The sequence below is a fragment of the Diabrotica virgifera genome, chromosome 1 (genome assembly GCF_917563875.1).
Source record: "Diabrotica virgifera virgifera chromosome 1, PGI_DIABVI_V3a".
Classification (NCBI taxonomy): Eukaryota; Metazoa; Arthropoda; class Insecta; order Coleoptera; family Chrysomelidae; genus Diabrotica; species Diabrotica virgifera.
In genome coordinates this window covers 302,746,592-302,763,084 of record NC_065443.1, presented here as the reverse complement: position 1 = coordinate 302,763,084, position 16,493 = coordinate 302,746,592, and the positions used below count along the sequence as shown (strand labels likewise).

The 16,493-nt window shown below is 32.1% G+C and overlaps 1 protein-coding gene across 1 annotated transcript; it reads left to right on the top strand.

The window, feature by feature from the left end:
- Positions 1 to 14,775, top strand: LOC126879205 (facilitated trehalose transporter Tret1-like). Its single transcript, XM_050642258.1, has 2 exons — positions 1 to 105; positions 9,361 to 14,775. Exons 1-2 carry the CDS (start codon positions 36 to 38, stop codon positions 10,683 to 10,685), a joined length of 1,395 nt encoding a protein of 464 aa, XP_050498215.1. The 5' UTR covers positions 1 to 35; the 3' UTR covers positions 10,686 to 14,775.
- Positions 14,776 to 16,493: the final 1,718 nt, after the last annotated feature.

Here is a 16,493-nt window from a genome sequence, read left to right as displayed (position 1 = left end):
GTTAATGACCTCAGTGAGTTACCAAAATCAGTAAAATGACTGCAGTGAGTGAGAATGACAAAGAAGAGGAAAAGCAATGGCCACAAGTTATGGTCATTTTAGTCAGTAAGTGCTGAAATATTACATATAATTTCCAAATAATCTGCAAACTGTCCCTTATTCCTGAGTTACACAATGCACAGATGTCTTCTCTATAATTATATGCAGGAAGTATGTACTCACCCCCTCTGTGGCTCAGTGGTAAGAGCGCCTAACCTTTGGATCGAAAGTTCCGAATGGTCGTGAGTTCGAATCTCACCAGGGTCAGGAATTTTTCCATTTATTATAAATTAAAAAATGAAAATAGTTTCTGTTCTTGTGGGATCGGTACTCACCGGAGGGACCGCAGACGTTCGGATACAATTAGCGTCTCTTTACAAAGACATTGACGTCGACTTTGCAAAGTAACAAGACACTTACTCAACACACACACACTACACATTACACCTGAGTTAGTGATAAGTTATACAATTACGTGGCTAAAGGTTCTAGTTCTAAACCAAGGCCAGAATCAGAGAAGAAAAAAAAAAGTATTTACTCACGTCCCCTATAAAATAATATAATACAATAATAGAAAATAATACTTACTTCTATTATACAATAATAAAACTTAACAGTTAAACCGTTGACTGATAAATATACTGATAAATATAAATATATACTGATAAGTATTCATCAATCAACGGTTAAACCATTAGTTAGTAGAGTCTAACTATTTCTTCTTCTTCAGGTGCCATCTCCGCTACGGAGGTTGGCAATCATCACAGCTATTTTAATTTTTGAGGCAGTAGCTCTAAATAGTTGTTTCGAGCTGCATCCAAACCACTCTCTCAGGTTCTTCAACCATGAAATTCGTCTTCTTCCGATGCTTCTTCTGCCATCTATCTTTCCCTGCATTATGAGTCGTAGGATACCATACTTCTCGCCCCGCATCACATGTCCGAGATACTGTAGCTTCTTTTCTTTAATTGTAAGGTCAACTTCCTTTTCTTTACCTATTCTTCTCAGTACTTCATTGTTTGTAACTCTATCTACCCAGGAAACCCTCATAATTTTTCTATAGGTCCACATTTCAAAGGCGTTAAGTCGTCTCATTGTCTCTACATTTAACGTCCATGATTCCACTCCATAGTATAGAACACTGTAGACGTAACATTTTGTTAGGCGTACTTTAAGAGCTAATGTTAAATCTTTGCTACATAGGACCTTTTTCATTTTTATAAAATTAGAACGTGCTTTTTCGATTCTGACTTTTTTTTCTGCAGTGTAGTCATTATTTTCTGTTATAAGTGTTCCTAGGTAAGTGTACTTTTTTACTCTTTCGATCTGCTGGCCCTCTACTATCAAGATTTCGTTAGTATTATGGTTGTTTTTACTAATTTTCATAAACTTCGTCTTTTTGATATTGAGAGAGAGTCCGTACTCCCTACTACACCTTACTATTTTACTCATGAGTCTTTGCAGGTCTTGTAAACTATCGGCTATTATTACTGTATCATCTGCATATCTGATGTTGTTAACTAAGACTCCATTTACTCTTATGCCGACTGTTTCATCTTCCAGAGTTTCTCGCATTACCTCTTCAGAATAAGCGTTAAATAATAGAGGTGATAGTATGCAGCCTTGCCTGACTCCTCTCTTTATTTCCATTTTCTTCAGATGTTTCTTTTTCAATTCTTACTATTGCTCGCTGATTGTAATAGAGGTGTGTTATTAGTCTTAAATCTCTTTCATCTAGGTTTTTATTTTTTAGGATTTCCATGAGTCGATCATGTTTTACTTTATCAAACGCCTTATTGTAGTCTATAAAACAGACGTAAAGAGGATGGTTAACATCCAAACATCTCTGTGTCAGCACGTTGAAGGAGAATAATGCCTCTCTGGTACCCATACCATTGCGGAACCCATATTGAGTGTCACTAATATCCAGCTCCAGTTTAGAGTGTATTCTGGCGTGGATAATTTTCAATAGAATTTTTTTCTAACTATTTAGTATATGTTTACTTCTTTGTTTTATTTTATTTTTGAAGTTATACTTCTTTACGATCGAGGGCGAAATTTTATACTTCCCTGGCGCATGCGCAGACAAACAGTATGTAGTTCGTTGCTAATCTTTCAAATTATGTACCTATCTATCAGCACAAATAAGTCATTAAAAGAATATATTAGTGTTTTTAGTAAATATATTTATTATAATTTTTGTGTCTCTGGATTTGTCTTCCTCGAAAATAAAATATTTTATAATAATAGTAAGTATATTTACTTTAAATTTTAAAGTATTTTTATACCTCACTTGGTCTATTAAATTTGTCAGTATGTATAAGAAATCTTGTAAGCTGTCAAAGCAAAGGGAGTTTAGCTCGGTGATAACGAGTTCGACCGGATATCGAGAGGTCCCTGGTTCGAATCCGTGTGTTATCTAATTTTTTTTTTTTTATTTTAGTATTGTTTTAATAAAAATTGTTGGAAAGTAGTAAGTAAAAATTAGTTTAATCTTTAAATACAAATAACCTGTTGACATTATATTTATTTCGTTGAAATCATATAATAGAAGTATAACTTCTTACCTGCGTACAAAGTACACAAACATTTTTTTTAAATTTAGTTTTGTTTTGCTTTACCTTTCTTTATTTTGATCTTCACTATCTTGAAAGTTTTACGACTTTTAATTTGGCAATATTACTATATAGACTATAGACATTTCTAACAGAAGATCATTTTTAACGTCTTCTTCTTGTTAGGGTGCCTGTCCGTTCCGAACGTTGGCGATCATTTTGGCTATGATGACTTTGTTGGTTGCTATACGGAATAGTTGTGTTAAGGTCTTTCTATACCATGCTCTCAGATTAGCAAGCCAGGATATTCTTCTTCGTCCTGGGGCCTTTTTCCTTCAATTTATCTTTTAAAATGTACTGCAGCTTACGGCCCTTCACGATGTTGAATAAATCTGCGGTTGTGTTCATCCTCCGTAGTACTTCTTCATTGGTGACTTTGTCTGTTCATGGTACCTTCAGGATCCTTCTGTACAACCATAGCACAAAAGCTTGAAGTTTCGATAGAGTCTCTGTCTTTAATGTCCACGTTTCTACTCCGCACAGAAGCACTGAGTACACGTAACATTTAGGGAGCCTTATATTTGTTTTTAGAGTGATTTATTTTATTTAAATTAAATAGATCAAAATAACGGGGTATTTTGGGACCTTACAAAATGCCAGAATGTAAAAATTAATATTATATTATTTAAGCTATCTCTAACTTGGTGACCGTTGACCCAATAAGTCCACATTCAATATAATCCTTTTTTCTGGTAAGAATTTATAATAATAGTCTCCCTTTTATACCGCTGACGCGGCTTTGAGATTAGCAGGCTAGATGGCTATCTTTAGGGCCTACGGTTTACAAGGAAGGCAAAAGGGTCAGTGCTTCGCTTCAACCGCCTATTATTACCCCGGTTTTACCCGAGGTACTCATTTTATTCAGGAGTCGACCTGGGGCCTAGATATTTTTAAAAATGTCTAGATGTTCTCACCGATACTGCGACTCGAACTCGGGCCTACTGCGTGGAAGTCAGATATCCTACAGCTTAAGCTATCCAGACCGACTTACACATACTATATTTACTTAGCTCTCAGCTCTTCTTTTTTCCTTTTACTGTGCTCTGTGGGCATATGTAGGGAACTATTATATCTACGAGTTATTTCTCGGTTTTAAGTTTCTCGGTTTAAGAGATTGTCTGCCTATCGTTTTCTTGATCTTCCAATTACTCTCCTTCCATAATATGGTGATTTATTGCTTTCCTGTTTTACTACCCTAAACCATTTCACAATGTATATCTCGGATACCTACAGATATTCTGTCCGCTGTAATTATTTCTTGCGTTACCTCTTCCTCTAATTTTTGATAATTACCTCTTTCTCTCTGTGACAGGTAGTATTTCTGATGTCATTATTATTGGTCTGATAACTGTTTTGGATACTTTTATATCTGCATAATCTTTTATTTAGGCAAGCTGCGGCTCTGTTTGCTCTATTGACCTGATCTTCCACTCCTGTTTAGAGCTTTCTGTAGCTAGATAGTGTGACGCCCAGATTTTTAGACTCAATTACTTGTTCTATTACCTGACTCTCTGGCTCTAATTTAAGTATTGGTCCAAACTGGAGATAAATTTGTTAAAAAAAAAACACAGAAAAGCAAACGAAAACAAAAAAACTTCTAAAGATAAAATTATTATAATTTCACATACACTATACAGGGTGATTGATTAGTAGGGTAAAGCTCAATAGCTCCGCTATAGTAATAGATAGCAATAAAAGTTAATAACAAAAATTTTAGCCACCTTTTATTTACCTATATTTTGTTTAAAATTCGAAATCCTGTTAACTTCTCCATCACAAAAATATAAAGGTGTGTTATGTTATACAGGGTATTTACAAAGTTATAACCAATTTTATATGAAAATCGTAACAAGTTCAACTCCCTGTATAAATAAAAATAAGCAAAACAACAATGGTTTATTAATGCCATATTTTTTAACGTATTGTCAAAATTTTGAAGAATGGTCGATATTCCTAATTTTCTTTATATCAAATACAGGGTGAGTCAAAACGCAAGTACATTATTTTCTCAGTAATTTTAAATGGAACACCCTGTATTTTATACCACTATTGAAAAGTACCATCACCGGACTTTAATTTTTACATAACATTACCTATGTCTAACTTTAGAGATATGTATTTTCATTTTTCAATGGACCAGTAGCGTGGCCACACAAATCACCAGAATTTAATGAACTGTACTGATTTTTTTGGGGAAACGTTAATAATGAAGTTTATAAAATACCTCCAACAACAAGGGATGAGATGAAAAATAGAATACAAAGTGTATTTCAATGTGTTAATTTACAAATGCTCCGTAGAGTAAGTAGCTCATTCAATGATCGTTTTTAGGCGTACATAAATGTGTTAGGACATAATTTTGAACACCTTATGTAATTAAATATTAAAAATATTTTATTAAAAGTAGCTTCTAATTTTTTCAAACATGTTTTTTGCAAAATGTATTACTGATAAATTATGTTTCGTTCTTTATTTGTTACATTGTTACATTTACATACAAAATTAGTGTTTAATTGTCTTCACAAAATATTGTATTTTGTGTTTGTGTGTTTTTTTGTAAAATTTATTACTAATTTTCTTTGTTTATTTGTTGCATTTACATAAAAAGGTAGTTTTTAATTGTTTCAAAAATGTTGCATGTAGTGGTTGTGTTTTTGTTTGTAAAATGTATTACTAATAAATTATTTTTATTTCTTTATTTGCCACAGTGTTACATTGATTACCGGATTGATAATCGGTAATTTTCAATTGTCAATTCAGTCATGGCTTACTTAAAATTTAGATAAATTTAAACACCTAAAATATAATTTGCTTTGAAAAATGAAAATATCTCGAAAACTAATAAATTTGGGCATAGGGAATGATATATAAAAATTAAAGTAGGTTAATGTAACTTTTCAATAATGATATAAAATACAGGGTGTTCTATTTAACATTACTGAGAAAATAATGTTCTTGCGTTTTGACTCACCCTGTATTTGATATAAAGAAAATTAGCAATATCAATAATTTCTAAAAATTTTGACAATAAGTAAAAAAATATGGCATTAATAAACCATTGCTGTTGGGCTTATTTTTATTTATACAGGGAGTTGAACTTGTTACGATTTTCATAAAAATTTGGTTATAATTTTTGTAAATACCCTGTATAACATTACAAACCTTTATATTATTGTGATGGAGAAGTTAACGGGATTTCGAATATAAAATAAAATATAGGGTGTTCCATTTAAAAAAAAACATAAGTTTGGTCTGCCACTGTGTTATCGAACACCCTGTAACATTCTAACTAATTTTATAATATGAAGGTCAAATGTGGCTAAAATTTTTTTTATTAACTTTTATTGCTATCTATTACTATAGCGGAGCTTTACCCTACTAATCAATCACCCTGTATAAACAGTTGCAAATATTTATATATCAACACATAAATATATTATACAGGTGCAAATACAAAACACATAATATAGCTAATTTACAATATGCATTCATTTGTTACGTTTTGATAATCTGTCATTAAAAATAAATGTAAAAATAAATAAATAAATAAAAGTTAATAAATAAATACAAATTAAAGGAAAAATCCCAGTTAAAATTAAATTTAATAAAATAATTAATTAATTATTTAATATTAAAATTTATTAATAACTAAATAAATAAATAATTATGTTAATTGTAGCATTATCCTCTTGTTATATGCATCTAAATAGGTCTCTACGCACTAAAACATATTATAAGATCTTAAATTTTTAATACAATGCCTAAGCACTGTTGTCCGTGTTTAGTTCAAGTAGATTGTTGTAGTTCAACATTTCTTCTTTTTCATGTAGTTCCTTCTCGTATCGAAGGTTGGCTATCATCACAGCTATCCGTACCTTATTACCGGCTACTTTGAAAAGATTTACTGAGCTGCCACTATATGACTTTCTTAGATTACTCAGCCAGGGAATTTTTCGTTCTTCTATGGGTCCGTGATATTGTGACCTAAATATTCCAGCTTTCTTGTTTTGATGTTCTTTATGACCTCGTAATCTTTTTGTAGCTTTCATAATACTTCTGCAATTGTAACCTGTTGGATCCATTGTATTTTCAAAATTCTCTTACAGCACAACATCGCAAATGCTTCAATCTTCTTTATAATATCCACTTCCAGAACATATAGCTCCTTAAGGCTCTTATTCTCAGCTTCTTATAAATACTATTCTTGCAACTTCAATATGTTTGGTCTGATTTCTCTACCTTGGTCATTGTTTTCATTGGCCCAGGTTCCCAGATATTTGTAGCTATTCACTCTTTCTACTTGTTTTCCCTCGATATTTAGCCTTCCTACTGTATGTTGCTTAGAAATAATCATGAACTTGGTTTTCTTAACGTTCATTTGTAGTCCATATTTCATACTGACTTGATGTAATCTATTTACTAGTCGTTGCACAGCTTCTAGAGTGTCATATACAAAAATACCGGTGTCGTCTGCAAATCTGATGTTGTTTAAGATTTTTCCGTTTATTGATATACCCTGTTGTACAGATTGAATAACAATGGAGACAACACGCAACCATGTATGACACCTTTTTTGATTTCTATAGTTTCGGTTTCTCCTTAACTTTTGCTTTTTAATGCCAGTACAGATTGACTATAACCCGTATATCTCGGCTATCCACATTATTTTCTTTTAAAAGTTCTACGAGTTTTCTATGTCGTACTCTATCAAAAACATTTTGATAATCTATAAAGCCGACATATAGAGATCCTGAGAGCATTCTGTCCCATGTACGGACTTTGGTAGGGTTACAAACGTGGACAGCAACCAATCCTAGGGTACTACTCCTATTATACAGGGTGTAACAAAAATACAGGTCATAAATTTAATCACATATTCTGGGACCAAAAATAGTTCGATTGAACCTAACTTACCTTAGTACAAATGTGCACATAAAAAAAGTTATAGCACCTTGAAGTTACAAAATGAAAATCGATTTTTTCCAATATATCTAAAACTATTAGAGATATTTTATTGAAAATAGACATGTGGCATTCTTATGGTAGTAGTATCTTAAGAAAAAATTATAGTGAAATTTGGACACCCCATAAAAATTTTATGGGGGATTTGTTCCTTTAAACCCCCCAAACTTTTGTGTACGTTCCAATTTAATTATTATTGTAGTACCATTAGTTAAACACAATATTTTAAAAACTTTTTTGCCTCTCAGTACTTTTTCGAAAAGTCAGTTTTTATCGAGATATTTTGAATATTTGTCAAATCCACCACATATTTGTATATGGCTAAGTACGATTATGGAGACTTGGTAATAATATGAAAATTTATTTATGATTTGAAGACACAAGTGCATGAAGGGTCTATGTGACAAATTTTTCAAAACATGTTTTTTATGTTAAAAGTTGTTTAAACCTAAAAATCTTTCAAACAAGCCAAACACGTTTTAAAATTAATATTTTCTAAGTTACTAGAGTGTAACTTCTAAGTTACTTTTCTATGTTACTATGTACACAGTAAATTTTAAAATGTAAGTGCATAAAGGATCTATGTACACTTTTTATATATAAAAAATATTTTTTTTAAGTTTTTTTTAATAGTGTTAATAAATATATTAGTTTTAGGACTACCTATCCTATAAATTTAGTGTATTTAGATCTTATAGTAAAAAAGTTCTAGTATAAAAACTTTTTCATTTTTCTCAATAACATGCAAATGTCACATAGACCCTTCATGAACTTGTGTCTTCATTTACATTTTTAGGTATATTTTGAACCATATTAAAAAAGAAGTAATATCTCGATAAAAAGTGCCTTCTCGAAAAACAAAGAGGCAAAAAGTTTTAAAAACACTGTGTTTAACTAATGGTACCGCAGTAAAAGTTTAATTGGAACATACACAAACATTTGGGGGGTTTAAAGGAACAAAATCCCCATAAAATTTTTATGTAAACATATTAAAAAAGAAGCCGCAACTCGACAAAAACTGCCTTATCGAAAAAATACTAAGAGGCAAAAAAGTTTTAGAAATATTGAATTTAACTAATGGTACCACAATAATAATTTAATTGGAACGTACACAAAAGTTTGGGGGGGTTTAAGGGAACAAAACCCCCATAAAATATTTTTATGGGGTGCGCAAATTTTACTATAATTATTTTTTAAAATGTTCCTGCCGTAAGAATGCCATACGTCCATTTTCAATAAAAAATCTCTAACAGTTTTCGATATATTCGAAAAAATCGATTTTCATTTTGTAACTTTTTTCTGTGCATATTTGTACTAAGGTAAATTAGGTTCATTCGAACTATTTTTGGTCTCAGAATATGTGATTTAATTTATGACCTGTATTTTCGTTACACCCTGTATATATACCTTGTTGAACAGATCTAAAAATATATGCAGTGTTTCTTCGTCAATGCATTTAATTAGCTCAGTCGGATCTGGGCGTACTGCTTTTGCGGTCTGTGCATTTCTAATAGCCTGTTCTAATTCATACATTATTGCTATCGGTCCTGTTTGTTCCTGTGGTTCTTCTTGTATCATTATATCATCGTAGAATAGTTTTATTATGTATTCTTGCCAAAATATTAGTTTACTTCTGATCTTCTTTAAGATCGTAGTTCAACACTAATTTATATTTGTTCTGATATTAATTCACTCAAATTATTTAAATTGGTATTTCCTTTCTAATTTATTTTTTATATTTTAGGTATGCTTGCTGGAATAACCAACGGCATGCTCTTTTCATGGCCTTCTCCTTTTCTTCTAAAAATAACCGAAGACAAAGAAAATTACAACATCACAGAGCAAGAAGGATCATTTTTTAATATCATCCACCCACTAGCGATCATAATCTTCTGTCCACTCTTCTCCAAACTCATGGATGTGATTGGAAGAAAAAGGACACTGCTGCTGATAGTCGTGCCACAAATAGCCAGTTGGATCTGTTCAGGATTCGCCAAATCAGTATACGTGTTCTATCTTGCCAGAGTATTCTCTGGACTGTCTGAAAGTTGCATATTTGCAGCTTTATTGGTGTACATAGGAGAAATCGTAAATCCAGAAGTTAGGGGCACTTGGGGGAATGCCATATCCATTTCTCTGTATTGTGGACAGTTTTTAGTTAACCTTATTGGTAGTTATTTAGGTGTAAGAGAAACATCATACGTTGGTTTAGCATTCCCAATTTTATTCTTTATACTATTTATGTTTATGCCAGAATCACCGTACTATCACATGATAAAAGGTGAAGAAGAACAGGCTAAGAAGTCATTAAAGTTCCTAACAAGAAAGAAAATCATTGACACGGATTTTTCTAGTTTGAAGAAAGATGTCGCAAGACAAATGTCCGAGTCTGCATCTTGGAAAGACTTGTTTAAGATTAACAGCAACAGAAGAGCCTTGGTTGCTGGATTGTTTTTACGGTTTAGCCAACAGATGTCTGGGCTAACTGTTTTCAATACGTACACACAATTCATTTTTGAGAAAGCAGGAGAAAAAATTGGAAAGGAAGCCTCTGGTATAATCTTCCAAGGTGCATCTGTGATACTAAACGTGATAGTTCTGTTTCTTATAGTAAACCGCTTTGGCAGAAGACCTTGCTTCATAATTTCGGTATTCTTCGCAGGTATAGCGTTGTATGTACTGTCTGCGTACTTTTATCTAGACGCTTACACTCACGTTAACCTATCACGTGTCAAGTCAGCACCAATAGTACTTTCTGCAGTCTTCTTATGCTTTTCTTCTTTTGGAGTATCTGTTCTTCCTACTCTTATGTTGAGTGAGTTATTCTCTGCTAGTATAAAGTCCAAAGCAATGACTTTGATAATAATGGGCTATGGGATTGGAAGCTTTATAACGAATTATCTTTTTTACTTTTTAAATATAAGTCTGGGGTTCTATTTTCCGTTTTTATTTTTTGCCATATGTAATACGATTTCCGCAATCGTGGGATATTTTATAGTGCCTGAAACGAAAGGAATGACTCTGGAAGAAATTCAACAATGCCTTAAAAGTGATGATGATTTTTATTAAGAAAAGTACGTGATTATTCTTTCCATTAATATTGTTTTCTGTAAATTCACTTTTGCTGTGTTAGAATATAGATACATGAAAATTTATTTAATGAATAAAATTTTCTCTCTCTCTCTCTCTCTCTCTCTCTCTCTCTCTCTCTCTCTCTCTCTCTCTCTCTCTCTCTCTAGTTACATTCCTTCTTGTTGAGTATAGGGCACTTAACCGTCTCTTAGTCAAAAATATTGAAACATTAAACATTGCTGACTGGTTAGGTCTGCGTATCTTCTTTCTTGTTTATTCTCTGGATAAATTGTGTATTAGTTTCTTCCATCTTTCTTCTTTTTACTTCATGCCATTAGTCCAATTTTTTCGTATTTTCTCGTTGTATTTCTTTTCCAGTTGGTGTCTGATATTCCTCCCTTTCTTTTCCCTTCAGTTGTTACTTAAGTGCTTGTCTTGTTATGTTGTTTTGATCTTTCCTCAAAGTGTAGCCAATCCATTTCCTTTTTCTTTCTTGACCGTCGTAGATACCTTAGTTTGCATTGTTCTTTCCCATAGTTTTGTATCAGTTATTTTATTTGGGCCAATATATTTTAAGCATTTTTCTAATATTCTCCTCAGTACTTTCCTTTCGAATGTGTCGAGTTTGTTTTTGGATGTTTCTTTCAGGGCACCTGCTTCACTGCCATACCATGCTATTGGTCGAATTAAGGTTTTAAAGATTCTCATCTTTGTATTTGGGTAGACACTTTTAGAATGAAATATATGTGAGAAGGCCAGATACTCTCTTGTCAAGGCTTTATTTGTAAGTAATGTCCCTTTTATATCATTAAGACATTGGGACTCGTTATGTATAATTTTAATCCAAATTTATTATGTATAATAAAAAATTTGTAGTGATATGGCAAAATTTTATATGTCCGGTTTTTACCAAAATGAGATTGTTTGCTTGATATGTTATTTAGTAACATTTCTTCGAGTTGGTAGAGTTTGGTATGTCTTTGATGAAGGTAAAGCCCTTAAAAATGAGAATGGCAATATATGATTATGTGCGCTGATGTATTTATTAGATAGTTCCGAATTTGATATCTAATTGATTTCTTATGTTGAAATCTGAAATATGTCCATTTATTTTCGTTTTTGGTTTGGCAAAACATGATATGTATTTTGTATTGTGTGTATTCTGAAGAAAATCATTAAATAAAAGGTATTCATTAAACAATTATCCAATACCAGTTAATAAATTTCGTTACACCGGTAAAGTTACTAGTTGAAAATCACATTGGCAACTAGCTTTGTTCCCTATGCTTCCTCGAACACCGTACCGGCCATCTGGCTACTGATACAGGTTGCGTTCATTACTGCGCAGCACACTTGTACAGGTAAATATATCGAATTTAAAATTATCTTAAGACGAACAATTTTATTGTCATTAATTCTTAAACCTTATTAGAAATATGAGTTTTAATTGCCAGACATTTCTGTGGTTTAAAAAGTAATGACAAAAAATTTTCGTCTTAAAATAATTTTAAATTCAATATACATGGTGATTGATTAGTGTGATAAAGCTCAGTTGATCCGCTATAGTAATAGATAGCAATAAAAGTTAATAACAAAAATTGCAACCAACTTTGAGCTTATTAATTACAAAATTAGTAAGAATGTTACAGGACGTGCGATAACATAGTGGCAGACCAAACTTATGTTTTTTTAAACACCCTATATTTTATTTTATATTCGAAATCCTGTTAACTGCCCCATCACAAAAATATAAAGGCTTGTAATATTATATAAGGCTTTTAGAAAGTTAGAACCAATTTTCTATGAAAATTGTAATAAGTTTAGCTCCCTGTATAAATAAAAATAAGCATAACAGTAATGGTTTATTAATGCCATATTCTTGTTGATTGTGAAAATTTTTAAGAATTATTGATATTGCTAATTTTCTTTATATCGAATACAGGGTGAGTCCAAACGCAAGTACATTCTTTTCTCAGAAATTTTAAATGAAACACCCTGTATTTTATATCACTATCGAAAAGTACCATTACCGTACTTTAATTTTTGTTTAATATTCCCTATGTCTAAATCTGTTAGTTTTCGAGATATTTTAATTTCTCAGAGCAAGTTATTAATTAGGGTGTTCTATTTAAAATTACTGAGGAAATAATGTACTTGCATTTTGACTTACCCTGTATTCGATACAAAAAAAATTAGCAATATCAACCATTTTTATAAATTTTGACAATCAACAAAAAATATTGCACCAATAAACCATTGCTGTTATGGTTATTTTTATTTTTACAGGGAGCTGAACTTATTACGATTTTCGTAGAACATTGGTTATAACATTGTAAATACAGTGGAACCTCGATAACTCGGATTAATCGGGACCGCGACCGATCCGGGTTATCGAAAATCCGAGATAGCCGGAGAATATGGTAAAAATTAATAAAATACGGTATACTTACAGATAAACTCCGTTAGAATTGAAATAACATGAAATATATTTATAAATATGCACAGTATTACCTACTCATTAAAATTACTAAAAAAAACACCAAACCCAAACGTAAGCAAATGGAAGCGAACAATACAAGACACACAATACTAAAGACCATTGTTTATAAAAGAATTTTTTAAATAGTCTTTCCTAAACAATGCTGACAGTTTGAAATAAAAAGGAATAGATACTACAGACAGGTGGCTGTTGTTTCTGCGGCGTGTGCTATGAGTCATTTTTAATATCGTATAGTTCAAATTAGACACATGAGTACACATTATCTCTCAAATATTATATTACATACATTTTTATTGTTAAAAGGTTTGTCTGATAATTAACTATTTTGATTGGAAATAAGCCACAATTAAATTGAAAAATACAAAATATTGAAAATCAAAATGTTTATCTGATGAAAATCGGTCCGGGTTAGCCGGACTTCCGGGTTATCGGGGGCCGACTTATCGGGGTTCCACTGTACCCTGTACAACATAAACCTTTATATTTTTGTGATGAGAAGTTAAAAAAAATTTCAAATATAAAATAAAATATAGGGTGTTCCATTTAAAAAAAAATTTGGTCTGCCCCTATGTTATCGAACACCCTGTAACATTCTAACTAATTTTGTAATGTGGAGCTCAAAATTGGCTACAATTTTTGTTATTAACTTTTATCGCTATCTATTACCCATAGCGGATCTACTAAGTTTTATCACACTAATCAATCACCCTGATTTTGTATTTACCTATACAGGTTTGCTGCGCAGTAATGAACGCAACCTGTATCAGCAGCCAGATGGCCGGTACGTTGTTCGAGGAAGCATAGGTAACAATATATTAAAGAATAAGCTGTCTTAAAATACTTTCTTGAAAACGTTGCTAGCTCTTAGACCATTAGAGGACCTTTCAAAATGTTTCAAAAATGCTCTAATGAAAAATTAGACTAGACGGATATATCAACTTTTGCCAAAACGCTACAGAAATATAAGTAGGTAACCCTTTTTTTATACAGATATTGATATTGTTAAGCCTGTATTATAAAAGACAGATTTACCTAATTAAGGAATTTTATTAAGAATTATTTTAGTATATAATAATTTGTTAATGAACAAACGCCAATTGTTTCTGAGTGTAACAAATGACTGTTTTAGTTTTTTATCACACTTTTGTGAACTATTGTAGTGATAATACACTATATGACTAATTAGAAACGATTTTTATAACTATATTTCCATCTAATTTATGACTGGCTTTATTGTAACTTTCCGAGAAACACCTATTGTTTATACTCACAAATAATCGCAAAATTGCAAGAAAATAAAAACAAATGATTACGTGAGCATGAGCACTAAAATGTTTCCAGACTATAAAGTTATCTAAAAATATATCTAGTAAAACTATTTGTAATGATAATGATAAATTAATAACTTCGATTAGTTTTAATATGTTTTTTTAAGAAACGGCTGTAGTGGACTTTTAAAGCATGTCGTGTAATATTGTAAATTATGTACAAAGTTAACGTGGCCGATTTTATAATAATTGCTTATTTATTATATTAATATCAAGAATATTTATGAAATTATGTGAACAATAAACAAACTGTTTTTAATTTTTATTTTATTTTTTGTTAACACAGATTTAACCGGCAGCTCTAATAATGAGGAACATAAATTTTAACATAAATATACATAAATAAAAGTAATATTTTGTATTTTGACAACGGCACCCGATTTGGGCGTCGAAACGTTAATAAAATTATTTTTTTTTCATTTTAATTGTGGCTTATTTCTCATATAAATAATTAATCATATAAATAATTAATCATAAAAATGCCACAAGGAAATAGCTTCAGAACAACATAAATTTCAACACCGTGTTTAGTAGTAAATTAGTGTAATTTAAAGTGTATTTTAGAGAGAATTACGAGTGTATTTTAATAACAAGCTGTTAAAACACAATAAATACCCGAAATACCTTGGGGTTACTCTAGACAGAACGCTCACATTCAGAGAACACCTGACGAAAACAGCAGCAAAATTGAAAACACGCAACAATATAATACAGAAACTCTGCGGCACTACATGGGGGTCCACAGCATCAACATTAAGATCCTCTGCTCTTGGCCTGATATATCCGGTGGCAGAATACTGTGCTCCAGTGTGGCTAAATAGCAGGCATACCCACCTGGTCGACACCCAACTAAACCGTACTATGCGTATGATAACAGGCACAATTAAGCCCACCCCTACAATGTGGCTACCTACCCTTAGTAATATAGCACCACCCAACCTACGCCGCGAACATGCATTGGTTAAAGAATATAACAAAATAATGGACAGTCGCCAGCTTCTAGTCCACAACGACATCCCCGATATTCTTGGAAACCGTCTCCGATCCAGGTTACCCCCTCTACAATCTGCTCAAGCGCTGCAGCAATCCAACTTTGACTTAAATATACGATGGAGAGAAGATTGGGAAAGTAGGACAGATCCGCATTACCATAGTCTACCGGACATCATAGGGAAACCTGGCGAATTTGAACGTCCCCGTAAGATTTGGGCAGCCCTTAATCGAATTCGAACAAACTGTGGAAGATGCGCCGACTCCCTCCACAGATGGGGTAAACTCCCCTCGCCTTCTTGTGACTGCGGCGCTGCAAGACAGACGATCAGTCACATTGTTCAGGACTGCCCACGCAGAGCATACACAGGCGACCCTATAGACTTTGTAATGGCAACCGAAGGGTTAATCAAATATATAAAAAAATTGGACATCTGTTTGTGATGCATTGTATAATGCATAAATCTAAATATATTCTGTGATATATTTAAGCCATACGCTAAATAAAATAAGTGTAATTTAAAAAATAATTAGTAATTAAAAAAAATTGGAAATTTTTAATATTTTTTTATATATAAAAACGACTGGCATTGGTAAATACCATTAATTTTGTTTTCGAATTTTTATTTATAATGAATTTTATAAACGTTTATGTGGGTTATTTTTGCTAACAACTATCACATGAAAATTGTGGAAGTGGGACAAATATTACAACAATATTTCACAATTTAATTTTACTGATTTTTCTGCTGGTGCGAAAATGCACCACATAATCATCAATAACTTTACAACTTTTCGTGAGTCTTGGCCGCTTTTACTATCGTCTTCCGTGTTTGTCGGTCTTATGGAACTATTTCCCATCGCCTCACTCCCATTTTCTCCAGATCTTTTTCTTCTTCTTCTTCTTCTTCTTCTTCTTCTTCTTCTTTTTCTCTTTCTTCTCGCACCGCTATAACCCGGGATGGGTCTTGGCTAACTGCACAACTG

Coding starts and splice junctions, on each gene's coding strand:
- LOC126879205 (XM_050642258.1), top strand. CDS start 36: ATGACTGCAGTGAGTGAGAATGACAAAGAAGAGGAAAAGCAATGGCCA. Junction 106..9,360: donor AGTTATGGTCATTTTAGTCA/GTAAGTGCTGAA, acceptor TTTATATTTTAG/GTATGCTTGCTGGAATAACC.